This window comes from Engraulis encrasicolus, chromosome 6, assembly GCF_034702125.1.
Source record: "Engraulis encrasicolus isolate BLACKSEA-1 chromosome 6, IST_EnEncr_1.0, whole genome shotgun sequence".
NCBI classification, from domain to species: domain Eukaryota; kingdom Metazoa; phylum Chordata; class Actinopteri; order Clupeiformes; family Engraulidae; genus Engraulis; species Engraulis encrasicolus.
In genome coordinates, this window is record NC_085862.1 from 38,108,369 (window position 1) to 38,133,368 (window position 25,000).

Genomic DNA, 25,000 nt, shown 5'->3' on the forward strand with positions numbered 1-25,000 from the left:
AGAGAAAGTGACGTCTGTTGTAAAGGTGGCTGCCTTCAATATAGGCCTGAAGTGCGCGGGGAAATCCTGGTTTGTGTTCATAGTACGGCCCTTGGCGGACCTTTACGGCCCTTGGAGCAATCTGAAGTGGCCCTTCGAATGAAAAGGTTGCCCATCCCTGCATTACAGCATCCATATAACCAACACAGTCTCATCCCAACTCATCAATTTCTGACTACCTTTGACCAGACAGCAATTTTTGACATCGAGGGCATACCTGGCACGTCACATGTTGACGAGGTGGCCAAAGCCTAGACCTTTCCCTAACCATAAGCGTCAGTGAAGCTCTGCTGCCTTTGAGGCGCACCATTGGCATTAGCAGCTAACAGGGCTCAATTGACATAATGCTGGACACTGAGTTCACAGCCAGGGCCACTGACAGATTTCGCTGGGCCCAGGACAAAGTAATCTGAAGGGGCCTCCCACCAAATACATACAATGTAATGATAACCCAATTCTGGGGCTCCTGTGTCCCTGGGCCCAGGATAACTTTCCCCTTTGCCCTTCTGTCGGCTTCCTTGTTCACAGCTGCTAACATGTTCAAAGGTGTTCTCAAAAAAATCTGGAGGGTTGGAAAAGACAAAACAACCCATCCTCCACCCATCTCAAATTAAGTCCTACCTGTAGTCACACTTAAAACTAGCACAGACCTACAGCCAAGCCACCCGAAAAGTTAATTGCACAAGGTGTGGTTCGACATTAAACTGCATTTTGGACGAGGGCAATTAGCTGAAGCCAGACTCATTTGTGCTCACAAGAGATGAAAATGGCGGCCAGTATTACACCATTGCATTCAATGAGGATGCAAAAAATCACAGGAGCCCATTGGAGCGGACCAGAGAGAATAGCAGAGGAGCAATGTACGAAAAGCCTGGTAATCCCCTCTGCCCAGTGCACCTGAACAGGATACCGGCTGATGGGAAAGGGCTGTACCTCCATCCCAGACGGCTTGTGTCTCCCTCTGACAACATATGGTACAACACTGTCCCAGTTGGGATACACCAACTGAGCCAGATGCTCTGCTGTTTGTTTTTGGAGGCTGGGACGAAGGTGGGCTACACCAACCACAGTTTAAGTTAAGCCATGGCAATACAAAAATTGTCTGAGGCAGGACTCGCCACAAGGGAGAATATGACAGTATGTGGGCATAGGTAAGAGCAACAGACATCATGTAGGCATCTAATAGACACCAATTTAATTATGGAAATCGTGTGATGTAGACGCTAAGGCCTATGTTTTTCTTTTAGGTCAAAGAGTTCTCTTGTGAATTACTGGCGCCCCACAATGGGAAGCAGGAGGTGGTGGAGTGGAGTCATGCATTAGGAGACCACCAAACCAGACACCATCACCAAACAAAGGCAACCAAATTATTAGATCAGCAGCTATGCATACGACCACCTGGTTTAGACCTTGAACATTAGCCAGGCCCTTTTCTCAGCAGCTGCACAATTCAAGGCAATGTACAAATCAACGTGTACAAGTAGGCAGAGCCGCGGTGCACATTGCTCAGCAACCAAAGACGCCAACTGGTACTATTTTCTGGAGCGGAGGAACAATCAAAGAACTAATTGTGTTGGCAAAGGAACTATTGTATAAAAGCAATATAACTGTCATGGTCATTGAGGTTGGTGTGGGATACCCTCACAGGTGTAATTACCTTCGGCACTCAGCCTGCGGATACACCCGTGAGGGTGCTCCACACCAACCTCACTCCCACTCGTGTCATATTGCTAAATTAGAAACTCAGGGAAGGCATTATAATCCCACACAGAGAAAAGGGAATGTAGACACAGGATACCTAAAAGTACACAAGACACCTCCAAATGGTACCTCAGAAAGTAAAAGAAGGACAACGCCTCCATAGGAACCCCAGGGAAGCCATTACAGCGCCACTTTGGCACACAGAGGGAAATGAAGCTACACAATATTACACTGCTAGGAGCAAAACAGCTAGCCAGCAGGCTTGGTCATATGTCCTGTGACACTAACAAAAAAACGTTTCTTCTCAGTTTGTGGTGCCTAAAAGCAGAGAGGACAGTTCTATGTTGTTCCTCAGAGACTGCATTTTAAAAAGATGCTGGCTGCAGAATAAGCCTAGGGAGGCCATAACAACACCACTCTGGCACACACAGAGAAGTGAAGGTACATATACTACGCACATAGGGGATTCTATTATACCTAGACACAAAATGGTTCGTCTTGGGTTCTGGTTCCATTAAACTATACATATACAGTACTTCTATGTTGTACCTCAACACATACTTTTACAAAAGGACACTGCCTGCAGCAGAAGTGCTTCACAATTACACACACACACACACACACACACACACACACACACACACACACACACACACACACACACACACACACACACACACACACACACACACACACACACACACACACACACACACACACACACACACACACACACACACACAGGACAGAGAATGCAGCTTCTCTTTCCTTACAAATGTGGCTGATTATTCTATAAAGAAGAACACAAAGCATGGCAGCACTTACAGCAACATACAGGTGGAAACATACATTAGTCATGTGCTCCATTTACCTCAAGAGTTCAGATAACACGGTGAAAAGAAAAGCCAAGCCATTTGAGGCTCTCTTTTATCCATTGCTTATTTCTGATCTCTGCTCTCACAAAAACTCCAGGAAAATGAAGCCAGACACAGACCAGAACAGGAAATGGAGTGCAATTGAAGCCCCTATAACTCCACAATTATACTGGCACCCTGCTACCTCACCCTCTAAAAGGGCAGTTCCGCCCTGACCCAGAGGAGGGACACTTGGACATAGGACGGGAAGGTCGACTTTGAGCTGTACGTGATCAGAGTGCTCTGCTCACCCTTGTGAAGCGAGCGGGGAAGAGAGAGAGAGAGAGAGAGAGAGAGAGAGAGAGAGAGAGAGAGAGAGAGAGAGAGAGACAGAAAGAGATGGGAGCCAGAATTCATATTCATGATACCATCCTGTCTTAGGTGGCACTACAGAGGTTCCATGCATTACCTCAGTGGTTCCCAAACTGGGAGTTGGTAGCCCTAGTGGGGTGGCAGAGGTACTGCATTGGGGTGTTGAATTTCAAATTTAATGGACGAAAAAAGTATTTGGCATTAGGAATATGATGAAAGAGGTTGGGAGCAGAAGGAGGTGGGGAACCACCATCGATGTATTCAGGTCAACTGAGAACCGTGCCAGTGCCCATTCCCTCACCTTATCGCGAACCAGCCAGTGTGCTCACGCCGCTTAGCGTTGTCGAACCAGAAAGGTGGTTCGCAAGGCGAAGCGAAAAATACTTGTTTTTTTCTTCGCCAACCGTGACGACAACATGGACGTCAGCAGATTCATACGCGAAAAACAGTCACATGCGGAAAAAGTTCAGAGCCCGGTATGAACACGGGTAGTTCACAGGTAAGCACTTTGGTGCGGAATGTAACTGGTGCAGGCACCGGGACTGGCACCGTTCTCATTGGCCTAAAAACAGTATCTGTTGCCTGAAGGATAGAGGTCTTATCCAGTCTCTCTGGTGTCAGGAGGATATTGCGTGGCTGACGGGGGGCAAGTGCTATTCAGACGTACCACTGTTCTGACATCCGACACACGGGTTAGGGTTAGGGTCAGGGTCAGGGTTAGGGTAACTGCATGCACTCTCCCTAAACTGATAAAACCTGAGCAACGTAGCACAAACCACAGACATGGCAGGTTTCGTGGGAAATGTGCCGGTATTCAGACAATAGACATCAATGTCGAAATAGCGGCTTGTCGGAATAGCGTCATGTAACCGTGGCTGACCCCTTAATGCCCAGCGCCCCCATCCACTCACTCACCTCACACTCCCACCTCTTCACCATTGAGATTGCATATTTATTCTGCACGAGTGTTTCTCATGGCAGGGTTCATGCGCCCTTTCTCGGAAGGATCATAACAGGATTTTCATCTTATGCTTTTTTACCTCCACGCACACACACTCACACGCACAAGGAGACACACGGACACACACACACACATACACAACCAGACAAATACAGAACAGACACAGAAGCACACACACACACACACACACACACACACACACACACACACACACACACACACACACACACACACACACACACACACACACACACACACACACACACACACACACACACACACACACACACACACACACACACACCTTCGACCCACCACCTCCAGTGCCCTGCTAAGAGTCAAGAGTGATGCATTTCCCGAGCTCCTTGTCATGTCCGACCCGCTTCTGTATGATTCATGGTCATTTTTATTGCACCTGGAAAGATTTGCTCACGCTAATTTCGTTTAGAAACCGTTCAGAGGGCCCTCGCTAGCTACCTGAGAGGGCGAGATAAATCATTTTTAAAGGATCATTCCCCAGCCCGAGGCGAGACATGACTGATTGCCAATTCCCACGTCTGGCCCCCGGGTCAGAAACTGCCAATGACAGACCTCAACCATACCGAGAACAAGCCAAAATGGAATAAACTGCCAGAAATGTAATCTTAAAGGTAATCTTAATTTTTTCGAACACATTGTTCTTCTATGGTGTGGGAGCACGAGAATTCAATTCAGCTGTGTGCTGGTGCAGTATGTATTTTTGTAGCATACAGCGGCTCTAGGCAAACACTATATGCAGCTATGTCAGTTGACCACTGATGCATGGATCAGCGAGTCCATTGGTCGGTCCATTGGAAACTGGTTCGGCCTTTTGAGGGTTTGCATGTGGCGTAGGTTTATGAAACCTTTTTTGTGAGTAACCAGGTTTATCCTTATCTAATACGAGGCAAGGGTATTGTTGGTCTCTAGATGTTTAGAAAAATAACTTAAGCAGGTGCATGGAGCCAAAAAGTACAGTTCAAGGTAGGAGCAGGTTCACACACTGAATAAGACACTAAGTTCAAGCACAAGGAGTTTATTTATATATCATATATCATTTATACATTTATATATCATATATCATTCATACATTCATATGTCGTAAAAAAAAACTCCTTGTGCTTGACCTTAGTGTCTTATTACATGTGCAAATCTGCCCCCCAATTTGAAGCATCCTTATCCAATACAACAAATGTTTTCTGAGATACGAGTGTATGAGTGATCTAAGTCCTTTAAACAAGGTCACGTCTGTAGAGTCTCCCCAGACTCTAAAAACAGCTGTGGAAAAGCCTCGGGCAAAAAGACCACACTGGAAATATGATATTATATTACATCACATTTAGCAGATGGTTTGATCCAAAATGACTTAGGAAAAAGGGAAAAAGGACATAACCCATGTTTAACCCATTAAGACACGCCGTTATAAATTTCCTGTTACCAGAATGACAATGACCAAGTCGTAGTGCATTACTTAAGGACCTGTGTTATGTCATAGTATTGTAGTATTATGGTCGTTAACTTTTCAATGACTATCGCAGTGTGCCACTGGAGGTACGGCGTGCATTAAGGGGCTACAGCCTTGTCTTCCAGGGCAGTGCAGTGGTGAGCTTACCTTCACGGCACAGTAGTCAAAGAAGCCCGTCTCTGAGAATATAGCCACCAGGATCATCTGGAAATCAAAAGAAAGACATTTCGTCATCACACGTTTATTAGGGGAAATTCTTTTTCAAGGGCTTCATGTGTCTTTATCGGTGACAGGGTACCCAAGAGCATGATAGGGAAAGAGCAGAGGGGGCCAAAGTGAAAGTAGAAGTACATTTATGGTGTACGTACAACACTAGCACATGATAGTGGTTACAACAGTTATTTCATTGTACCTAATCAGATGGCTAGACATTGTTGTTACTGGAAAAAAAAACAAAAAGAAAACCCCCGAATTTGATCCAATCAGCACCGAATCAGGTACATCGCTCTATAGTAACGGTAGACCAGTTACGCAGTGAAGTTACTGGTGTTCGAAGGAAACCGTACGGCAGGGTTTGTTTTTTTACTTCTACTTTTAGTTTGGACACATCTGGAAGACAATGTGTGTAGGGTTGGGATAGGGTTAGGACATGACCCAGGCTGTGGGGACCTTCGTGCCCGCCCCCAAGAAAAAAACATAGTAGTCAGTCAGACTTTATAAGAGAATTTCTCTCAAAGAGGCTCATTCAGAAGTGCTTTAACGGATGATAAAAAATAGTGAACTATCAGGACAATTTTGGAAACATTATTGAAAAGTAAAAACAAACATTATTGGTGTTTGTATCAACATGGCATAAATATTCAAATACTGTAACATTGAATTGGGTACATGGAGTGGGGAAATACAGTGTTATCACATGTCAGTTTGGTGATGGGTGTATCTGGGGAACACTACAGCAAGTGAAATACAGGGACAATACCCCTGGGGCAATGTGGGTGGTCGCAAGACAGATTTTGTCGCTCCACTGAGAATAACCGAAAGCTAGTGTTCAAGCACTGGTCTCAGCTTAAGCTACATATAATATGCAGAAGTGAATCACAGGAGCTGAGAAACTAAACACTGATGTAACGCATTAATTAATTAAACGACAAGTCATTTGTACTGTTTGATGAGGTGCTTTAAAGGTTTTTTTTTAATGTTCACGACTCAACTATGCCGGCTTCCTGTTTATAACATGGAAACAACAATCCCTGATGGGTGAGCAGGCAGGCACACGCTGTGCTGTGCTACACACATCCTGTTTTTGTACTCTAGCCTTTCCGAGTCGAATGAGGTAAGTTCAAATTTCATCCATTTTGTCAAAATCATATTCCTCCTAAATCTCATTCTCGCCGACTCCTTGTTGTTCTCCCTTTCAATCTCTGTTTCTCAATTAAGCGAGAGCATGGAGAATCGGCGAAGGTACGCACGGCTTTCATGCTGCTGCGCTTCGCCTCCCCCCCGTCTCTCCCCTCCTAACTACTTTTAGCATGTAGTCATCGGCACTTTGCATCAGGAGTGATTGGCCAGGCATGTTGCCATGGCGACGCGAGGGTTTCTGAACACATCAGGACCTTGAAGAGATTGGCTCTCACAGCGAGACATGAGAGGGCTGAAGCTGCCGTGAAGCTGCATGCTTGTTGCATGTCAGCCGCGTCAGGCATGGGAAGGAAAGGAAAGGAAAGGAGGAAGGGGGAAAACATGAACGTGCATACAAAAACAATATCAGAGGCCTTTTTTTCTTTTTTCATTCTGTTTCTTTTTTTTCATCTTCCAAAGTGAATGAGATTTCGTTTCATGTTGGTCAAGCAGCGCACGCTGCTTCTGAAGTCCCCTGCTGGTGGGGGCACTGTGAGAGAAAGCATAAACTGAATATATATAGAATTTGTGGTAGAGTGTGTACAAGTAAAAGATATTTCACTCACCATCCCAAAGAGCAAAGCAAGGGTCTCGTAGTCGATCCACTCCACCACGGTCATCAAACTGGGCCTCTGATGGAAAGAAGAGAGAAGAGAGAGAGAGAGAGATAGAGAGAGAGAGAGAGAATGAAAGAGAAACAGAAGCCAAAGATACAAATAGGAGAGTTTGTGTGTGAAAGGAAGAAAGACAGAAAAGAGAGAGAGAGAGGGGAGAGAAACAACACACACACACAGAGAAGTACGTTAATACCAATCCCACCTCTTGGTCTCAGAGTAATTACTGGCCCGACTCCCTCTGAACTTAGAGGACAATGCAACAGGGACTAAAGTTTGCCTCATTACTCTCTCTGTCCTTGTTCTTACTTTAATGGTCTATTAGCTGCCGCACAGGGTGGCAGTAGAGGCTGCTGCTCTCAAACCTCCCCGACTAGCCACCGGTTTTCAGCAGTGCCTGAGCTTAATCATCCATCATAGTGAGCCATAGTCGTCTGGCTCGAGTGCACATGAGATAATTAAGTTGCCTCGAATCTTGTTTATTGTTTATTATGGTAGCCTTTAAATGCGGCATGACCAACTTTGTTGAGATGATTGTGTCCCCCTCATCTGCTCTTTGGCCGCGACCACACGCACACGCACAAACACACGCACACACGAACGCACGCAGGAACGCGCGCACACACACACACACACACACACACACACACAAACACACACACACACACACACACACCTAATATACACAGAACAAATACACAGACACACAGTCACAGACACACGTACACACACACATAATCACAGCATACACACGTTAATTTCTCAATCTAGCGCGTGCTTAATTGCATTCTCCAGGCTATCTAGTAAAATAAGCCTGCTCTCCATGGCCGTAATGATGAAACATAAATGCTTCTTTCGCTCCGTCTCTGTCTCGCTCCCTCTCCCCAACTATACAGCAATAATAGCTATCTGGGCTCTTATGGCTAATTGATAAGTTTAGGAAGCTCGTCGCTGGCAATAAAGAGTGGAGTCATTATGTTGGAGTAGTAGAGAAACAGAAAGAGTAGAGCAGGGAGGCGTGCGTACGTACATCTCCGATGAAGGCCAGGGCAGCCAGCGCAGCCAGGGAGCCCAGCATGGCCGCCAGAGTTCGGTGGACTATCTGCGGACGGAAGACAGAGAGAGGACAAGCTGTTATTAGCAAACGAGTTTCATGATGGACCAACTGTGAGATAGAACAGCTGAGCGAAAGCAGGAGAACATTATCAGGAGATCATTAACGCTAACTGCAGATGGAAGATGGAGAGAAGCCATTATTAAATGTATCGTGTTCATTATGTGTTCTTCGAGTCAGACTCTAAGGAAGGCAGAGGGTACACCATTGAAACAAGTCAGGTAAAGGACAAACACATTTACATGTCTGAATCAAACGAAAAAAAAAAAGAAACGAGAAAAGATGTTTTGTTCCTCATCTGGAGAGCCTGTTCCTTCACCACTTTGCAAAGTCATGTGTCAAGTCATGTCATCTGTCTCTAGGGAGGTGGGACATTCATGGCTCCTCACGCCTTGACTGGCACTAGGGAGGTATGACGTGGCTCTTTGGATGCAGTTCAAAGACTTAAGACATGTGTACAGTGCATTACCGTATGTATACTTAACCCATTGATGCCTGATGTTGCGTTGCGCAACATTGGCCCTGGCGCCTGGAGCTGCATTACGCAACATTCAGGCTCATGAGATTTGAGACAACTGTATTAAAAATATCTGTTTGTTTGAGATGAATGAACACATTCTAATGAAAGATGAGGGTCTTAGCATTTAAATGCAACTCAGTGCATATTTTTATGTGCTTCAGAAGTTGAGATATTTAGGTTTGTATAGGCTGAGGGCAGCTTCTCTTTAAAAGGACTCAGGCATTCAGCACCCTTTTTTGCAGGTGCCTTAGGCGTCAATGGGTTAAAGCATCGGTGTCTGTTTAATGGAAGAGTTGAAACAACAAGCTAGAGTGCATCCAAGTTGGATGATGCAACCAGGTTCATGCTAGTGCAAATTGCTTGACTGTCACTGACTGACAATACAGGTTTTGTAGGCAACCACTGGGATGTTGGTAACCACTCAAGATTTAAATGTGTGATTATTCACATTATTTACATAACCGGGTAAGTCCTTCTGGGAAGACTAGTCCTTTTATGAATCGCTGAATGACAGGTGTATTGCATGTGCATTTGTTGTGCTACATGCATGGCTTGATGTGATATTACCATATGAAAGAGGAAGTGTGCAAATGCTCCTCATGCATAGCGAGCTGTACAATACCTCGTTCCCTGCATGACTAACAACACAGCTGGTAGTAGCAAACAGCCTGAACAGCCCTGAAAAAGCCCCATCATGTCCAAGTATTTAGCAGAGTTCCTACCGGACAGCATATGCTCTTATCTAAACTACCTTATGGTACGCTGGGGGGTTACTCAGTGTATAGCAGCATAGGGGTTCTGAGGCAATTTGACCCCTGAACCAAGGCATCTCCAACACCTTTACAGTGCTAGCTACGTGTATGGAGTAGCTTAATGAATTATGCACAAGGACTGAAAATGGATTTTAAACACACACACGCACACATACAGTATATGCATACACTGTATCTCTATACCGTTAACTGTCTACCCACACATGAGTGCGCCATGTGGATCTCTGATAGGTACCGGTAGGTTGGGGAGCCGACAGGGGGAGGGACAAAGGGGTACGTTGTCCAAGGCTCAGTGATAGAGGGGGCCCAGAGCGGGGTCCTCATTAACATCGCATGTATTCAGTGAGGGTGGGGGTCTTTTAGATGACTTTGTTCCCAGCCCCGTCCAGAAGTGGTCAGCAGCCCTGTGTATAGGTACCACCTCACCTCACAACTCGTCTTAGTCATTATTGGGCTTCGCTGCTCTGAAAGGAGTGAGTGATTCAAAGGCTCGGACGCAACCCAATGAACAGCCTTCTGGGCCAGGCTTTATGATACAGTAGAGTAAGTCTACGCAGGAGACTTGAAAGCCGCACAGAAGACTTGAAGGACGCGCACGAGACTTGAAAGGATGTTTTTTTTCCTTTTTCCATAGGTAGTTCAGCAGCTTTCGAAGTGAAAGCACAGGGATCGTGCTTCCCTTCTATTCAGTATCACGTGATCACCAGAGGAAATCAGTGAGATAGGAAAAGAGAGATGGAGAAGCAATATGACATAAACTAATGACACATGAGGGGAAAAACCACACATTCCCAGGCTGAATTACTGTAGACCCCCTTGTTGCTAAGGTATGATTAGGCTTGAGCCCCATAATGGTGGTGGGAAATCAACTTAATGAGCAGCAGAGGGTAGCTGGGTGCCCCCTCACAAAGTTGAGCTCATTGTTCCGGAAAGTTCCACGGAAGCCTCAGTCGCTCGGCGACCACCACGAGCAAATTCCATCATCATCACCCACTTTTCTAAGAGGAAACATAACAGCACACACTCCCATGCTCGCCCCACCGTGCAGAGCACAATCTTCCCTCTGATGAGGCAAGCTGACCTGGGGCAGCACTGGCAGGTGGAGATGGTGCGGGGAGACGCAGACATGCCATCAGCACCACCACCGCCATCACCTCTGTCTGTCATCAGCGGGAGGGAGGGAGGGAGGGAGGGAGGGGAGGGAGACGAAGAAGACACCTCTCTTGCTTTATTTAGAAGGAGGTGAAAGGAGCCCAAGCTCATTACTGGGTACAGCAATCACAGCTAGGAGGAGAGGAGAGGAGAGGAGAGGATAGGAAAGGAGAGCAGAGGAGAGGAGTGGGGTTTAGAGGAGAGGAGAGGAGAGGAGAGGAGAGGAGAGGAGAGGAAAGGAGAGGAGAACGCTAGGATGGAAGAGGAGAGGAGTGGAGAGGAGTACAGCATGCGAGGAGAGGAGAGGAGAGGGTGAGAGTAGGCAAGAGTTGATGAGAGGAGAGGTGAGTATAGAGAAGAAGTGGAGAGAAATAAAATTAGGGGTGAGGGTTAGCTAGTGGAGTGAGTCTTAAGTCTAAAAGGCACAGACAGTCACCTGAGGCTCTCTGTCATTTCCAGGCAAGGTAACAATGTGGGTAATGTTGTGATTGCGAGCCACATCCTGCTTGCATCAGTACCACACAGATTCATCTCCAAAACACAATTAATGGCTGCTATTATGCTTGTGTTTGTGTGTGTGTGTGTGTGTGTGTGTGTGTGTGTGTGTGTGTGTGTGTGTGTGTGTGTGTGTGTGTGTGTGTGTGTGTGTGTGTGTGTGTGTGTGTGTGTGTGTGTGTGTGTGTGTGTGTGTGTGTGTGTGTGTGTGTGTGTGTGTGTGTGTGTGTGTGTGTGTGTGTGTGTTTGCTGAAGACTTCATCTTGAAAGTTCACTCTACTTCCTGTAATGACACAAAATTGGTGTATTTTTTTGTAATTTTGGTTCAAACTCCTATACGGATAATACACATCTAAGCTTGTTGTGTCCTGAGCATTTATCTCTGTGTCCCTTGTCCTTGTATAACCTATGTCACATAATGCATGTGACAACTTGTTTTTAGTTGTGGGCAGTGACTCTATGTACGCTGAGTCGGTCCGTCAACTGGTAACCGGTTTTCTTTCTGTTGGGTTTGCACACAACGTACTACAGTATATGTCTGTGAACCTTGTTTTGCTGGGGTCTGCCCATTGGTCAGACAGCCCATTAGTCCAACAGCCTATGAGTCAGACAATAAGCCATACAGGAGCATCACACAGCTACTGGGGTAGGCTAGGCTACACGTGGGCACGTCTTTTCAGACAAAAACATGCTTTTACTCTTTGGTGAACTCTGCAAGTATCCAATCACTGGGTGTTTTACGTCCTAGCGAGGCTCGAATACTGGACATTGGGAAACAGCTAACATGTCTGTGAACCTTGTTTTGCAAACTAGCACAAGATAGAAGCTGGAGCTTAAACTTTTAACCATTTATTAGGTGTATGCAAACACCTGACTAACGTTTTGATGTTTGTTGGAAACATCGTAACACGAGTGTAGGGTGTTTGCACCTAAAGAATGATCAAATCGTTACGCTGCCGTGTCCTCCAGCTTCTCTCTTTAATTTGACGTTTGCAGGACCGCTGAGAGCTTAGGCCAGGCCCGGGACAAAATGAAGTAAAAGTGCCCCTGACCCAATACATATAATGCAATGAGGACCCAAATCTGGGCCCCCTTTCTCCCTGGGCCCGGGACAACTGACCCCGTTGTTTATCCCACTGTGATGCACCTGCAAGTCCAGGGAGTCCCCCTTCACCTTTGATCCTGCATCTAACATTCAGATGTCTGAATGAATGAATTACGGAGGGTCACATATTCGATAATCTCTGGTGTCCAAGCTCTCAAGCCCATGTGTGGGCATCCATCCATGCTTGGATGAGAGGCTGGATCTATGATCCATGGGTATGGACCAGACAGTCCTCAGAGCTACATCAATGGGAGCTGGGGCGCCACAGACTGTGGGTGCTTGAGAATTCTGGCCAACGAACGCAAAGGTATACTTGGGTGCTCTTCTCCCATACCAGTACCTTTCTCATGGCCGAACCATCTCTCATCCCTTACATGCAGGGACACCAATCTCTTTTTTGAACTGCAAAACCAGTTTACCTACATGTAGGAGTAGGTACCAATAAAGTAACCTGAACCTGACCCTTGAACATCCTCTATTGGAGGGAGACGACTCTGGACGTTTCATTTGTAGATGGTTAAGATCTGTTGATGTTGATGTTCTGAATGTATCGCGTGATTTATGTGGTTGTGGGTAGTGGGTAGTGTTTATGTGTTTTGGTCTGAGAGAGAAGCTTGTTATAGTCTGAGTGTAATCTCTGTGAGGCTGTAGTAATAAAGTGCAGAGTTGTGGGTTTTTTTTTTCTTCGGCCAACAGATAAGTGTTCCACAGTGACTTGGGGGAGAATCTCGTTTTCCGGAGCCAGGAAAGAAGAAGGAGAAGAAGAAGATGAAGAAGAAGAAGCAGCTCTCTCTCCCTCGGAGGCTGCTCATCTAACACCCCCTCAGCACTCATTACCACCTGCGCGCCCGGCTAACCTGTCCCCTTAGCACCATCCGCTCACACACAGATGGGCCCGCTTCCCCCTAACCAAGCCAATCATTGTTCTTTGGATGAGGAGAGAGAAAAGAGGAGGTCGAAGGAAGAAAAAAAGAAACACACACACACACACACACACACACACACACACACACACACACACACACACACACACACACACACACACACACACACACACACACACACACACACACACACACAAGCACACACACACAGCACAGAGCACAGCGGGGAGAAATTCCGCACAACAGTTCCAGGGTGGATTACGGAATCTAACACGTTTTTAGAGGCAGGGAGTCTCCATGCTTCTTATTGCCTTTGATGTATTTGCAAGTAGGGGCTCAGGTAGGTATCAGTTGGGGGCGGTGCCAAGCACTCAGGGTGAATTTCACTAAATCCTAGTCCATAGGGATATTGGCCGTTATGGAGATGGAGAAAGCGTGCGCACACACATGGTCACACACACACACACACGTACACACGTACACACGTACACACACACACACACACACACACACACACACACACACACACACACACACACACACACACACACACACACACACACAGTATACTGTACGTGCTTTGATGCATTCTTCCTCATGAAACATTGAACTGTGCTGGGGAACACGTCTGCCAGATCAGGCGGAAAAGCCCGGGTGCTTCCCCGCCATCCTTTTTTCATGAAAAGCAAAAAAAAGAAATAAAAAAAACAACGAAAAAGTGGGTCACCAACTGCACACTGAATGGGGCGGAAAGTGTTTCTGGGTTGGGGTTGGGCTGGGGGCTTTTTTGAACCGCTATGCCAGAGGATCCTCGGGAGCCCAATAAACACGCTAACTTGGAAGGACTTGAAAAAACGAGCGGGAAACTCAGCAGGATTAGGACAAGAGAAAGGGCAATTAGTGAAGTCAAGTCTCTGAGAGAGTCTAAGACTGAAACCATATCTAACTTGCTGGAACGTGAAAATACACAGTAGGAATGCAATGTTAATTCAATACATGGTTGATTTAACACTGTCTTGAGTGCATTTGGTCCCAAAGTACACTATAAAGGCACAAACACACCAGACGTGACTGGGGCGATTCTGTTTACGGTTCAACTGACTTCGCATAGAGAAGCTGGCGACAGAAGAGACAAAAGAGATTTGGGCGACTACAGGCGATTTGAGCGACTTGAGCGACAGTTTGTAGTTGAACTTCAGCAAATATTATGCTAATTTTCTGTGATGCGGTTGGCCCACAGCCGTTGCAGCCGATTGGAATGTCGGAAAGCTTGCATTCTGATTTTAAAGGGCATACTTTGTCACTTCCTTCACTGGTGTTACTCTTGCAATGAGCACACTTCCAGCGACTCGTTGTAGCTTTGATCTCTTCTGGTGTGTTGCCGGGGTAAGGGTTGAATTAACACTGCATTGTTTTACTGTATAAAAAGCAAAAACAGACTGGATGTTTTTATATCAAACGGCTGTGGTGGGACCATGGAATGAATTGGTCACTGGCTATATAGTAAACATACCGTATGAATCATTGTTCAGTGGCTTGTGTAAAATATACATACTTTGAGTACAGAGACTGTTGATGAATTAGTTATGGAGTTAGTTATGCAGTTCTTCTCTATAGAAACCATACATCAACAGTACAGTACATTCAGCGCCTGGAACAAATGCAGTAGTGAGTGGGAGACAATGACAGACAGAGAGATCGAGAGAGAGAGGGGAAGGGAGGGAGGGAGAAAAAAAGAGAGCGTAAATGTCTCCATGTGACAGGCATATCTGCCTGTGCCTGTGATGAATGCATATTAAATACATGCACTGTAGCAGGTCTATACTGCTTCCATATGCAGTGTTTGGAAACAGAGGGAGGGAGATGGTGAACTATTCCCGTGACATGCGGAAGGACTTTAGTGAGACAAAACTAGAGCATGTGAAAACTTCTCAGGCTACAGTGAAGTGTTTAACAAAAGCCAGTCAGCTACCCACCACCACTATCTAACCACCTCCCCCACTCTTCCTGTACAATGCCCTAATTATGGGCTAATGTACTGTACGGTCGGCCTACTGCATGCAACCACCCGCTTTCCCCCGAAAAAAAAACACGAAATAATTAGAAAGAGGAGTATCCTATGGAGTATTCTATTGGTCCCTCTATGTCCCATCTATAATAATAATAATATAATGAAAATACTGCTGTCACGCAGTGGTCCTTTCAAACAGTAGGGTGGGAGAAAAGCAAAGGGATATAATGAAATAAAAGGCTCAAGGTTTTCCTTTTCACTTGGGCGGCCACTAAGGGCTATACAGTACATGATTGAAAAAAAAACAAGATCCACACACAACAGAGGCATCAGTAATTAGGCAAGCTCACAATAAGAATGCGCTAGATTAAAGTAAGAGAATGATAAAAAAGAAGATGCTAGTCGCAAATGTGTGTCTGCTGTACAATATGCCTGTTTGTATCCTTTCATTCACTATATGCCCTTTTTATCTCTCTCTCTCTCTCTCTCTCTCTCTCTCTCTCTCTCTCTCTCTCTCTCTCTCTCTCCCCCCTTCCATCTCTTTCTTTTTATTTTCTCTTTTATGAGCCGAGCCCTGTCTGAATTTTGGACATATTAACACGACAGATAAAAAAGGAGATATTTTCCATGTTTTAGCCATGACATCTCGGACTACATGGCAAATCCATTGTACCACGATGCGTGCATCGAGCACTGCCAGCTACAGTACATAGACGAGAGACAAAAGAGAGTCTTCTCAGACCTTTCGGCAGAGCGCCGCTAACACACAAGGGCTTTTAATGTAATTAAACGAGCTTCAGCTCTACGCGCCTGAATGGAAGGGCACTGAATTACTCCCCTGTGGAGACGCATGGAGCTAAGAAAGCCGTGGATGGATGGAGACAGGGGAGGGGAGGGAGGAAGAAATAAATTGAAAAAAAGGGGAAAAAGGAAGACAAAAAACACTATAGCGGTCTTTGAATTCATCTTGGTGGGTTGAACTGAGTGGGTTTTCATCAGCTCCTAGCTCCTTGTGTTGATGGAACAGGGTTTTGCAGGGAGCCCCTGTGGGCAAGGCCGAGTATAAGATGGACTGGAGACACATATGACTGACCACAGCTGTAGTACTGAGAGAGTGTGGAGCCCACAAACCTCTCTCTCTCTCTCTCTCTCTCACTCTCTCTCTCTCTCTCTCTCTCTCTCTCTCTCTCTCTCTCTCACTCTCGCTCGCTCGCTCTCTCTCTCTCTCTCTCTGCATCAGTGGGCGTACTGACCTCTAGTGGTGGGCACACGAAAGTGCCTCTGAGCATTGAGCCCAGTTGTGGAGAGAAAGCATCTGCCTCTAAAGGAAATCCATCTTCCACAATGTGAACCTCACAGTCTAGTTCATCTCCCTTTCTCATACAACAAAAAGCTGCACGGGGAGGATGGACAGAGAGAGAGCCCACCGAGAGGTACTCTCCTAAGAGTAATCATTTCTCTATTCCATGATGATTGATAGAGGACGATTCAGCACAGACACGCACACTGTTATGTTGTTCCAGCTCAGCTTGCATCGCCATCCGAACAATCAATAATTTCCCATGGTTTCCTCTAAAAAACAGACAGAAAACAGCAGGGTACACCTCTGTCTGCTGTAGCTCCAACGTGGCAGCAGTCAGTGGTGGTGGATGTGGACAGGGTAGCCGACGACACCACAAAGGGGTCAGTTGTCCCAGGCCCAGGGAGAGGGGAGGAGCCCCAGAATTGCACTTGTTGTTCTGTATATTTCCTGTGCACTTTGTATCTGCTAGTGATGCTGGCTATGATTATGTCCTCGTTTGTTAGTCGCTTTGGTTATAAAAAGCGTCTGCGAAATGCAATGTAATGTAATAGGGTCCCCATGACATTGCATGTATTGGGTGAGGGGGGCCCTTCACATGACTTTGTCCCAGGCCCAGCCAAAGCTGCTAGCGGCCCCGGATGTGGGAACTTCTCCCCACTGCTGTGATGAGAGCTAAATATAGCCCTGATTTATAATTGGCCGCTGCCTGCCTGGTGGAGACGTTGGGCGCATCGGGTGATCCGCTGGTTGCACGCACACACACCTCTGTTGCGCGAACACAAACGAAATGTGCGGGCGGAGGAGGGGGTGAATAAATAAGCGGTTCGTTCGTTCTGTGTGCCATGCCGTGGATGCGGGATGTGTGCAGGAGTGTCTCCCCGAAGTAAATAGCACATGTACTGTAGCGTTAAATGCACCGCCTCAACGCTATGAGAATCAGACTCTCACACACACACACACACAGACACACGCACGCACACGCACACGCATACGCACACGCACACACACACACACACACACAGACACACGCACACGCACACACGCACACACACACACACACACACACACACACACACACACACACACACACTCACACATGCACGCACACACACACGTGTATCAGGTGTGAGTGCTACACATTAGAAAAAATGGAAAAGAGAGAAGCAGACAGAGGGAGAGATAAGGACTGTGTGTGTGTGTGTGTGTGTGTGTGTGTGTGTGTGTGTGTGTGTGTGTGTGTGTGTGTGTGTGTGTGTGTGTGTGTGTGTGTGTGTGTGTGTGTGTGTGTGTGTGTGTACTGTGTGTGTACCTACACCGTCATAGCTCAGGTAACAGCTAAACAACACTTAAATATTGTGATGAACAATTCTGAATCTTGAGAATAGTACTTACATCTTACATTTTCAATTTGTTCCCAACCTTGTGTGTGGGGAGGGGGGAGGCTATTTAGCAATGATGCTTTAATGAAAATATCATATTACATAAAAATATTATCAGCTCCACTTGGTGCCAGCTTCTACCAGATTGTGTGTGTGTGTGTGTGTGTGTGTGTGTGTGTGTGTGTGTGTGTGTGTGTGTGTGTGTGTGTGTGTGTGTGTGTGTGTGTGTGTGTGTGTGTGCGTGTGGGTGTGTGTGTGCGTGCATGTGTGCATGCGTGTGTGCGAGTGTGTGTGTGTGTGTGTGTGTGCGTGTGTGTATGTGTGTGTGTGTGAACATGCTTGCGTGCATGCCTGTGTGTGTGTGTGTGTACGTGTACGTGTACGTGTGCATACGTGCGTGCATGTGTGTGTGTGGCGCCGTACCTCAAAGATGATGAGCACGTAGACCCCGGCCAGGATGATGCCGGCGATGAGCACCTGGGTCTCCACGCTGGCATAAAGAGACTTGGTAGTTATGGACAGAGGAACCACCTGACTGTCCAGCAGGAACGCCTGCACACTGATTTGGACCGGAGAGCTGGAGGAGAGAGAGGGAAAGAAAGAAAGAAAGAAAGAAAGAAAGAAAGAAAGAAAGAAAGAAAGAAAGAAAGAAAGAAAGAAAGAAAGAAAGAAAGAAAGAAAGAAAGAACATAAATTAAAAAAGAAAAAAGATGAAGAAGGGGAAGAAAGATGGGAAGAGAGAACAAAAGATGTAAAGACAAAGAAAGAAAGAAAGAAAGAAAGCAAGAAAGAAAGAAAGAATGGTCAGTGTCCATAATCACAGCTCTGCTACAGCCTGCTGCTGGCGGTCGGATATTGTATGGGGGCACAAAGGGCCAAAGAGCAGTGTCATCCCCCCTCATTCATTACGGCTGAAGCTCACTGATTTACATCTTTTAATATCAGTCAGAAAGCTGAGCCCGCCCCACAGTGCAGTCCAGGGCAGGTCACCCTCCCAATTAAAAACAAAGGACACGGCCCTACTGTGGCTGTAATGGTAGGGCACTGGGCTGCTACACCGGCGACCAGGGTTCAATTCCAGCCCACATCCTTTGACGAGCCTTCCCCATCTCTCTCTCCCCACTCGCTTCCTGTCCAATTTCTAACTGACCTATCATAAATAAACTAATAAAAGACTAAAAAAAGCAGAGGGCACATTCAGTCGTGTCTCTCGTCCCTCAAACGGTCAAGTCTAGTACAGTAAATCAAGAGAGATGACACAAGACATCCATACAGCCCCTCAAGCATGAAGCGTAGGAACTATCCTATGCAAATATTGAAATTGGGAGATACGTCTCTACAGCTCTGACACTGCCCAAACATGTTGTACTGTAGGCGGTAAGGCTTTCCTCGTAATAGAAGGAAGCAAGAGATTTGCTCACATAACAAGATGTGTTGCGGAGGCAATTTCCGTGTGCTGTTACAGCATTTGTAATGTGTCGACTTGCTATAATGTGTCATTGCAGCATTTTTAGTGCGGAAAAAGCAATTTAGGCCATATAATTTAAAGTAAAGTAATTTTAATTCTAAGCAATCTGTCACCACTTTTTGAAGGAGGCATACAGTATACTGTACATAGTTAGTCTACTCTTCAATCTCTTCACTTCACTGCACTGCTAGCCACATCCCTTGCTCTGATCATGTGTCCGGTACATGGCCCAGGCCTGCAGCAGGTGTGGACGTTAGGTCTCTTTCCCCAGATGTACTAAGCTGAGCGGGTAGTGTTTGGTGTCATGGGGCTGCTGTATACACAGGGAGGTGTGTGTGTGCGTGTGTGTGTGTGTGTGTGTGTGTGTGTGTGTGTGTGTGTGTGTGTGTGCGTGCGTGCGTGCGTGCGTGCGTGCGTGCGTGCGTGCGTGCGTGCGTGCGTGCGTGCGTGCGTGCATGCGTGTGTGTGTGTGTGTGCACTGCACGTGCGTGCGTGCGTGTGTGTGTTGGGGGGGGTTCAACCGGTAGTCTCCCCTGGCACGCGTCCATCTCCACTTACCCTTTCCACATGAGGGAGCGTTATGAATGCGCACGGAGGTGTGGACGGAGATTGGAGAGGACAGGCTGTCTCCTAACAGCCTCTGATCTCACGCCGCTCCCCCAAGTACCCAAAACATTTACTAAACTGCACGCTCTACCTCGCTACAGACCTCGCACCGACACTGAAATTAAAATAGCTCAGCCACGACAGTCCATGAAACACTCTGTAATGAACCACATTGTTCAACTTCATTTCTCCATGCGTTAAGGGTGACGGTATTATGGCAATAATAAGAGTCTCCATTAGGAAAAAAAATGGATAAAAAATCCCCTCCCATAATGACTCATTAAGTTTAAATATCTCGGGCTACACAGAGAGGTGGGCCCATTGGCGATAATGTCCGCTGGATCCACAGAGAAGGGAGCGAGACAGAGACATCAAAGAGCTGCCATTTTAACACACTCAATAGCACTCTGTTCAGTGGAATGGGGGACGTACCTGCTCAGCATCTCAAACGTCCTGGTCCTAACGATCTGATCACTCCGCTGAGAGTGCAGGGGGATGCTCCAATTATATAGGACCTGCAGGAAAGGAAAGGATAGTCTGAATGAATTGGAAAAAGCAGTGGGGGCTTTGGCTAACCACTGATCCACTTATTTTAGTGCTCTGCACACACGGGCAAGCTAGAGATGAAGGGACAGAAGTTATTATACATTTGTAGCATTGCGAGTCATAATCTGAGTAAACGCAAAACCAGCTTTGCATAATCAGTGCTAATAATAATCATAATGCATTTAACACCATTCCATATCAATGTAACACCATACTGTTACATACATATTACATTTACGTAATGTGTTTTTAATGACAGCAATTCTATGTGGGTTTGTGTTTAAAAGCTTAGTTGCAAAACCTCAATTTGTCAATTTGCAATGAATTTATAAAAATATACTTGTTTTTTGATAAACTTAATTTCTGAGCCACATCAAAGTGGATTTGGTTTTAACTTGAGGGTTTTGAATATGAACTGTAATTACAGTTTGTTCTAAAGGTCATAAGTCACCTGTTGGCCACGCCTCCTGCCCCGCCCACCCTCCTCGATCTGCTCGACCTGGATGAAGATGTACTCCGAGGCAGGGGTGTCATCTGCCCCACTCAGAAACGGCCCCCCCACCGACATCTTTAACTGGGCATTGCCACGGAAGTCTGACACATTCATAGCTGTTGTACGTACAAGCTTAAGCAACAAAACATCTATTTTTTGGCACAGTTATTCATCCTCAATTACTTGCTATGCTTATTCATTACCTTCTCATTGAGTTAGTGATAGTATAGCATAGATAGCATAGCGTACAGTGGCAAAGCAAATAGCTTTTAGTGCATTCTACATTTGTCACTAAACTGAAGCATCTTAAAGTGCTAAGATACTGCATGCTGTACGTGTATTTGGCCATGTTTACTGCTCAATATGCTTATTCATCCGCTACTTTGGAGAAAGTGTTGGTGTAGCATAAGCATTGCTCACAGTGGCATAGCAAATAGCCTTAATGCACTTTCTATTTTTATAATTGAAGTAAGTTAGAGTGCTAAGTACATGCTCTTCACACAACATAGCACACCAATGTACAGTGTGTGTACAGAGACTAGAGTGCATTTGCATTAGATAGCACATGATAACATAACCCCGAGCAGTAAGCCCCAGGCCAGACTCATTTGTGATTCTGCGGCTAACTAGGACGGCGCCTTCTTCTCGTCTACATAGCTTCGTCAAGGCACCTGCGATGGGGTTTTTGGCTGCGCTTGCTATTTCGCTTGCTCGTTCATAGCTTTTTTATGCTGAATAAGAGTGTGAGGGGTGTGTGTGTGTGTATGTGTGTGTGTGTGTGTGTGTGTGTGTGTGTGTGTGTGTGTGTGTGTGTGTGTGTGTGTGTGTGTGTGTGTGTGTGTGTGTGTGTGTGTGTGTGTGTGTGCGTGCGTGTGTGTGTGCGTGTGTGCGTGCATGCGTGCGTGCGTGTGTTTGCATATTGTGAAGGATACAGAAGCTTTCGGTGGACGAGACGGCCAGCATTCTCCAGGGATTGTCATGGTCCGGATACATGCTGAAGTAGAACTGCAAAATAGACAGTCGGGAAAAGCAAAAAGCAAAACGTCAACCCACGCAGACAAAATTCTGTTTTTAAATTACCTGCTCTCACACACGGAGACAGATCCATGGAGACAGACACACTTCAATAACTGAGCACAAGCTACATCTCTCATGCATAGACACAGAAGTCTCCTGAATAAATTCTAGGAGAGTATATTCAACTATGCGAGAAGCTTTGTGTGTGTATACTATAGACTTGAAATTGTTTTTGTGAGATATATTAGTCTGCATCATGTACCTCAATACAGTATCACACAGTTTGAAAAACTGAAAAACAGTTGGAAAAAGGGAACTTACAGAGCTCAGGACCACAAGGATGAACATGGTGAGCACTTTAGCAACCCTTAGGCCGTCGCTGTGAAGGACAAACACAACAGACTGCATCATCACCCTGGATTCTATAAAATGCTCACAGACTACAAATATGTATAATATTATGATGGGGAAGGGCTTGAGCAAACATAGCATGTGCACCACGGACCATTAATCTTCTGTTCATTATCCATGATGGGGCTAATGCATGGCCACCGCCGCAATGACAATTAAAATTAAACAAGAAAGAAGTGACACATTAAGAATGTGAAGCAACAGTTGTTGCTCTTGCAGTCATTAAAATCTCTTTCCCTCCCCTCCACTTCACACCCCTACCCCGCACCCCCATACCACCAAAACAACCGCCTCTACTCCCCCAAAATGAATCATGTGCCAAAACACTCCTGTCACATATGATACAGTGGCTGCCTCTTTTTCGAGGGGAGGGGAGGGGTGCCGGTGTGACTTTCTGAAATGGCCTTGTCACAGCGCATTTTCGGGCAGGAACATCTTCACACGTGAAGCTCAGCGGGTGCGTTCCCTCTTTCTCTCTCTCTTTTTCTTTCTCTCCCTCTCTCTCTCCCTCTCTCTCTCTCTCTCTCTCTCACACACACACACACTCTCTCTGTCTCTCTGTCTCTCTCTCTCTCTCTCTCTCTCTCTCTCTCTACCCCTCATCACATTTAGAGTCGGCTCTCCTGACAATGTGCTGCCATTTAGAAACTGTTCTCTTTTTTTAGATAGAGAGAGAGATGGTGAGTCAGCCTCCCTGTCCTCCCATCCCCTTTTCTCTTTTCATCATCTTATTGTCTTTTTCTTCTCCTTTCATTTTATTGTTGGTTTTTTTTCTCTCGCTTTTTCGACGTCCCGTGTTCCCTCTTGTTCCCACTTATGTTCTTGTCTGATTTGTTTCTCTCCATGTGCCTATCCTTTATATTTGCTCTCTCCATCTCACTGGCGGTGCATGCATACAATCACACACGCGCACGCACACACGCACGCACACACGCACACACACACGCACACACACACACACACTTCATGCTGTTCATCTATCAGTCATCTTAGTGTGTGGACACATCCTAACGGCTCAGACACTGAAACCCAGTGTGATGTTGTTGCTGTGGCGTGTTTATGTAGAACAGAAGGCCTTGTGGAGGGCCTTGTTGGCCGAAACGCATAGGCATCTCTGTAAATAAATGTAAAAACTGCCATCTTGAGTGCCTCAGAATACCTTGCCGTAACCCTTTAGTCCAGAGCCTGTGTTATAACCTTACTGTCACCAAAATGATGATGGCTATGTCTCAATCTGTTACTTAAGGCTCTCGGTAATGTCATTGCAATGTTGTTGCAACCCCATCTGCGCTAAGAGGCAACCCAAGTTTGAGAGTCCCTACTACAGCGATGAGCACCATGGAGATAAGGTTAACACCCTGAACAACTCCAAATTCATGTTTGTTTCCTGAGTGCTGGCTGGTACTGTATCCTCCTACCGGATATTGAACTTGAAGCTGCGGTGGTGGTGGTGCAGGGTGTCCAGCGGGTCATCCTTGTCGGAGGCGCGCGAGTACAGGCACTTCCTGTCCGACTCTGAGCAGCTGCCGTCCAGCGGCGAGTCCTCGCCCCCGTCGCCGGGGAAGTTGGGGTCATGGAGGGTCATATAGGTGATGCTGCGCAGAGAGAGAGAAGGTCACACGTCATACCATATATCACACCTCACACCTACACAGTCTCACCCCAAGTAGTCAATATCTGACTACCTTTGACCAGACAGCAATTTTTGACATCTTGGATATTCCTTCCACGTCACATTTTGACTATGTCCTCAAAGGCGCCTCCTTGTGGCAGCATAACGTCATTGAGGTTAGGTTTAGGAATAGGTTTAGGGTTAGGCCACATAGTCAAAATGTGACGTGGAAGGAATACCCAAGACATCAAAAATTGCAGTCTGGTCCAAGGTAGTCAGAAATTGACTACTGGGGTGAGACTGCGTTGCTCACACAGTCTTCAAGGCGTACTCCGGTACATGCCATGGGTAAATAGAAGGTGGGTGGGGCCAAGCAAGGTCATGTAGGAGATGCTATGCATAGATAGAGAGTGCATCACACCTCACATATCACACATCACACATCACACATAACACATCACACAGAGCATGTTTACAGATGCCTCCGTCACCAGAGAAGATGGATTCATGCAGGGTCATATAGGTGATGCTACGCATAGAGAGAGAGTGCGTCACACATCACACAGACGGTAGAGCACTGCACTGTAGCTAGATTTCCATATACGTATGGCACTGTAGGCCGCTGTGAGAGCGGAGCATGGCAGACAGATGTATGAAAATATGGTAGTCTATTTCTGTATGTCAGAACA

At 46.2% G+C, this 25,000-nt stretch overlaps 1 protein-coding gene across 1 annotated transcript in view; it reads right to left on the reverse strand.

The window, feature by feature from the left end:
* oca2 (oculocutaneous albinism II) overlaps window positions 1-25,000 on the reverse strand; it is a 141,713-nt gene that overhangs the window by 100,038 nt on the left and 16,675 nt on the right. Inside the window, exons 4-12 of the mRNA XM_063200223.1 lie at window positions 24,118-24,294; window positions 22,610-22,667; window positions 22,204-22,276; window positions 21,230-21,387; window positions 20,665-20,747; window positions 18,582-18,735; window positions 8,453-8,524; window positions 7,375-7,440; window positions 5,558-5,614 (exon numbers count right to left, since the gene is read on the reverse strand). Of these exons, the coding sequence (XP_063056293.1) occupies window positions 5,558-5,614; window positions 7,375-7,440; window positions 8,453-8,524; window positions 18,582-18,735; window positions 20,665-20,747; window positions 21,230-21,387; window positions 22,204-22,276; window positions 22,610-22,667; window positions 24,118-24,294 (898 nt within the window). The remainder of the gene's footprint in view (window positions 1-5,557; window positions 5,615-7,374; window positions 7,441-8,452; window positions 8,525-18,581; window positions 18,736-20,664; window positions 20,748-21,229; window positions 21,388-22,203; window positions 22,277-22,609; window positions 22,668-24,117; window positions 24,295-25,000) is intronic.